Source organism: Musca vetustissima, unplaced genomic scaffold (genome assembly GCF_032173495.1).
Source record: "Musca vetustissima isolate MV318-11 ecotype Yass unplaced genomic scaffold, APGP_CSIRO_Mvet_v1 utg2887, whole genome shotgun sequence".
Lineage (NCBI taxonomy): Eukaryota > Metazoa > Arthropoda > Insecta > Diptera > Muscidae > Musca > Musca vetustissima.
The window spans coordinates 100,573-105,711 of NW_026884039.1; the positions used below are offsets into that span (position 1 = coordinate 100,573).

General features: G+C 33.2%; 1 protein-coding gene across 1 annotated transcript; it reads left to right on the forward strand.

The window, feature by feature from the left end:
* Window positions 1–1,082: 1,082 nt before the first annotated feature.
* Window positions 1,083–1,929, forward strand: LOC133331021 (large ribosomal subunit protein uL16m). The gene is made up of 3 exons (XM_061539421.1): window positions 1,083–1,122; window positions 1,194–1,259; window positions 1,313–1,929. The coding sequence occupies exons 1-3, from the start codon at window positions 1,083–1,085 to the stop codon at window positions 1,927–1,929; spliced, it is 723 nt and encodes a 240-aa protein (XP_061395405.1).
* The last annotated feature ends 3,210 nt before the right edge of the window (window positions 1,930–5,139 follow it).

The window sequence follows — 5,139 nt, forward strand, 5'->3', positions numbered from 1 at the left end:
GGTAGATTGTTCGTAATCTAGGCGTTACCAGATCGTCTAGAAACTTCTGTAGCGACAAGCGAGGCTCATATAAATAGGGGAAATGGAAAGACAGTGAGTCAGTTGTGAATCAGATCGCGAATTGAAACCGTCGAGTAAAGTAAAGTGCAAAGTAAAGTTGTGTGAATAAAATCATTGTAATAATCGTAATCCGAAAGAACCTGCGTTTTATTTGGTACGAATTGTATCGGGAAATAAAACAACGTCTACACGGGATTTAGTAAAACCCAAGAACGTAACAATATGAAATGTGGAAGCGATAGAAATATAAATTTGATATATTTTTACTCATGTTTTTCAATTTTATTTTGAGGATTCAAAAGTTTTACATTTTCAAAATAAATATAATTTGTTTGTTTACATTTTTTTTGTCAAGTGACGTTGACACTAATATAATTTACAACAAAAAAATTCCATGTGGTTGTTGTATCGTTTGTTGTACAACAACACTTGCTGTTACCTTTTATTATTATACCATGATATCCGTACTAAAAATTATTAATATTAGCTGTGTCTGTTTACTCGATATTTGGTAACAATTGTTACGAAATGTTACTTTTTGTTGTCTGTTTACTCAAAAGTCAAGTAAAAAAGAGCGAAATTTGACAGTTATACTCTCGGTAAATTTCTTCCACTAAGATGTATCCAGCACAGTTCGATGTTTATTTCAAGTGTTCGCCAAATTCATTTTATTTTATGAATTTTATTCCTATGCATTATCCAGAATAAAAACGGTTTACTCCGAAATAGTACTTACAGAGTAAATGTCACTGGAAAAGTAATCAGCTAATAATATCAATCTACATTCAAGTAGTCACTTTCAAATAGTAAAGCGTTTCTGCTTTTGAAAACGTCGCGTCTATTGTGGGTAACGCGAGCGATGTCACAATTTGGTTCATACACTCTTTTCAGGGAATCATTCCTCACCTAAACAACTCTACGATTGACTATAAACGCTTTCCAGAAAGGTCCCCTTTCAACAACAGCTGGTGTCTACATAATATTATTAATTCCAATCACTAAGTGTGTAAATTTTTTGCATCATGCTGCAAAACTCCAAATCCTTATTACTTAATGTGAGAGGTATGCGTGCTAAATCGAAATCTCTTACTATTGTATTAAACACTAATAATTATTAATATTAAACGTTTCAGTTGGGCTATTTAACCAAACTATTTCGGCAGGACTGAAGTATTTTGCTCCACCTGTTAAATATGAGGGTATTTAAAAATTAAATGAAAACTGCAAATTTTTCTAATAACTAGAATTTCAGATTTTAAACAGGTGGAAAGGCCGAAGTTACGTATTATGGAAAGGGTGCCGCAGTACCCACCTAACCTGAGGCCTCCTAAGATGCAAAAAAAATTACGGTTTATGCGTGGTCCTGAACTTGTTCATAATACTCTTCTTCATAAACAGTATGGAATAATTGCAACTGGAGGAGGACGCTTGCGTTGGGGGCATTTTGAAATGATGCGTCTAACAATCGGTCGCAAAATGGATGTAAACAGAATGTTTGCCATATGGAGGGTTCCGGCACCATGGCAGCCGGTCACTAAAAAAGGCCAAGGGCAACGTATGGGCGGAGGAAAAGGTGCAATTGATCATTATGTTACACCAGTGAAAGCTGGTAGAGTAATTTTGGAAATATCGGGTAAATGTGAATTTGCTGAAGTGAAGCCGTTCCTTGAATTAGTAGCCAACATACTGCCATTCAAGGCTGAAGTTGTATCACAAGATATTATCGATGAACGCGAAAGAACAGAGTCGATATTGGAAAAAGATAATATGAATCCATTCACAATGAAATATGTAATACAAAACAATCTAAATGGGTGTCATCGTTGGCTGTCACCTGTAGATCATAAGTGGTTCGGAAAATATATATAAAGTTGCATGTAGTAGCATTTAACTTTATTATGCGATTGTATATAAGTTGCAATATGTTTTCTTGGCCTCATTAACACATAAGCGTCAATAAACATACATAGTAATCATATATCAAGTTTTTTTTATATGGGATGGTTTATAGGCGACATTATAAAAAGTTTATTGCAGATCGAAGTAGTTACCTTCAGATACTATATTCCACCTGTACAAAAACACTACAAATATTTTAGTAGTGTACCCGATTGCAACATTGTGGTTTTTAGTGTACAATATGTAAAACAATACGATTGTTCCAGCGAGCGGAACACTATTTTTAATGTTCCGACTGGGGTACACTGCGATTTTTTGTACTCAAAGTTTTGTACCGGTGGTATACGACATATGTACGTGTTTTTGTCACACTTAATAAAATTAAAGATATTATGGATGGCTGTCAGTTGGAAAATGGCGTGGGTTTTATGCGATGAAACGATATTATGAATGTCGTTAGAGGACGACACACTTGTTAAATATACTGTAGACAGCGGCGAAGAAATTAAAAAAAAAAAACAAATTTGGCGAAGACGGAAATCTTACATAATTCCGACCCAATCTACTAATCTATTGCAATCAGACAATTCTGGAGGCAATGGGATAGTTCACGCCCCGTCGTCATCCTGTGATCGTAGTGCTACAAGCTCTCAGCCTACTGGCAAAAAGGGATCTGACTTTATTATCCAACCTTCCGAGACAGGCGGAGATTCAAAATCAAATTCCGAGTGTGAACACGAGAGTTCAAGGTAGACCATAGCAACTTACAAATTAGATTTTTTCATATTGTGGCCTGTTTCGCCAAAATCATATACAAAATCTGTGACTTTTTATGTAATGTTACCGTTTTTGTTTGTAAGTTTCGTCTCATGGCATAATTACACAAGGTAGTCTCATGCAGACTTATGATTCCAATTTTTTCATAATTTTACTTTTGACAACATTCAGCTTTCAAAATTAAAGGGAACCCCACCCATTCTCGATTTTAATTTGTCAAGATTTTCAATGGGCTGGTAAATCAATACCAATGCTTGTTAAGATTTGTAACTTTTGCACATATATACATATTTGAAGATTTAAAAGAGAAGAAAAATAATTTACAAAAAAATTTTGTTGTTGTTTTGTTGTTGTTTTTTGTAATTAAAGAAAAGTCCTTATTTTTGATGGCGGGCATGATAACTCCTCACTGGAACATCGGAATCTGAAAATTCCAACGGTGTTAGAAAGAGTACATGTCTGGCTCTCGTATGAACTGGGATTATTGACTTCGCTCTAAAATTAACAAAATGGCGGACCTTTGAATATTTTTGGAAAATCGCCAATTTTTTACCAAAACCAAAGTTAAAAAATAAGGAAGATCTTCACAGATTGGCTTTATCCTAGTTCATACGATAGCTATACACTCACTGAGAATCGTGTAAAAATTTGAATTCGATTGGATTATTAGTTTTTGAGTTATCGTGCCCGCCATTCGCAAAAAAATGTTTAGAGAAAAACGCGTTTAAAGTTTGAGAAGCCCTTCAGCCGTCACTTGATGGTGACACAATAAATCGGCTATATCTTCAAGAGTTCTTGAGATTTTCATTTGAAAATTTGTAGGGACATTCTTTAATTAGTGTAGATTCGAATTATATCAACAAAATTTTTGACCCCGAGAATGGGGGGGGTCCCCTTAAATGAAAATATCCTCCTTCGAAATGTACGCACAACGCGTGTTCAGTGGCAAAACAAACAATACTCACTTGTGGTATATAATGTCAGGGGTGCCTATACATTTTAACTCTGGTATTTTTGGGCATACATTTTTGGTTTTGGGAAAATTTAAATTATAAATTACTTATTTTTCATATTGAGGTTTGTTAGCCAAAGTCGAATGCATATGTAATGTTTTGAAAGATATTAAAATATGTTATCTAAAATCAATTTGTTTAAAGATGAATTTTACAACATTATTAGGGAGAATATGAAAAGAAAGTAAATTATGAGTTGTTGTGACCTAATTGTACCAAGGTTTATATCAACACATCGGATATAACGACGAAATCCAAAAATCCCCAAATTTCTGCCGTTTATAGTCCACAAAAAAGAACATTGCTTGTAACGATATCGCTGATAACGAAATATCGGCTGTAAAAACATATTTTTGCAAAATATTCTAATTTTCCTATATATTTTAACGACGAAACTTACAAACAAAAATATTTCTCACTAAATTCCAAACACACAGCAAGTTCGAAGGTAGTGTTATGTTTTTATTTTATTTTTTGTTTAATTTCTATTCTTTATTTTCTATGCATTCTTTCTACGTATATGAGATGAATAAAAATTTTATTTATTATGTTATTTATATACCAAAATAAAAAATTCACTTCAGATTTATGCATAGACATAAGAGATAATGAAGAACAGCATGGGCTTTGCATTTGATTTCTCAGATACGTTTTTACTCGACGTTGGGTTGAAAACCTTCTTTCTGGTGATTCTGTGGTTACCGGTATCGTTATTAAGATTTGTAACAATATATTTATATTTGGAAATAGATTTTCGTCACATACTACGATCGCAACAAGTGGATTAGATCCACAGAATGCGAGATATTACTGCAACACCTAAAATACGAATTATACAATTCTGTGATGAAAATTTACTGCATCACAACAACCTAATAACAGAAGTATAATTTCATACGTTAATATTAATATTGAAAATATCTAATTGGTGTATAACAACGTTGCCTATAATCCTACTGGGCGTACAGAAAAATTCAACTTCAAAAGTGTCAAAGTTGAAAATGTTAAACTTGAAATTTTGTACGCTTGACGTATTTCGGTAACATTCATATAAATAAATACATGTGTTCTACTTTTGTGATGAAAAATGTCGAACGAACTAGTTGAATTTTAGGTAGGGCTGTAATTGTTGAGATACGATTTTATGTAATAAGAATTTTTAAAAAATTGAAAACTTTAGAGATGCGTTTGTCAAAGCTAACTATAGTTATTTTTTGAATTGAATATATTTTGACAAAAAATGAAGAAATGTAGCTATTAGGGTCGTAATTTTTTGCGCTCCGTACAAAAATACTCACCTTTTCACCTTTATAGGATTTGTTAGACGTCCGTATTACCCAAATACGCAAGGACTTTATTTGCATCTGTGCAATTGAAAATGGATTGAAAA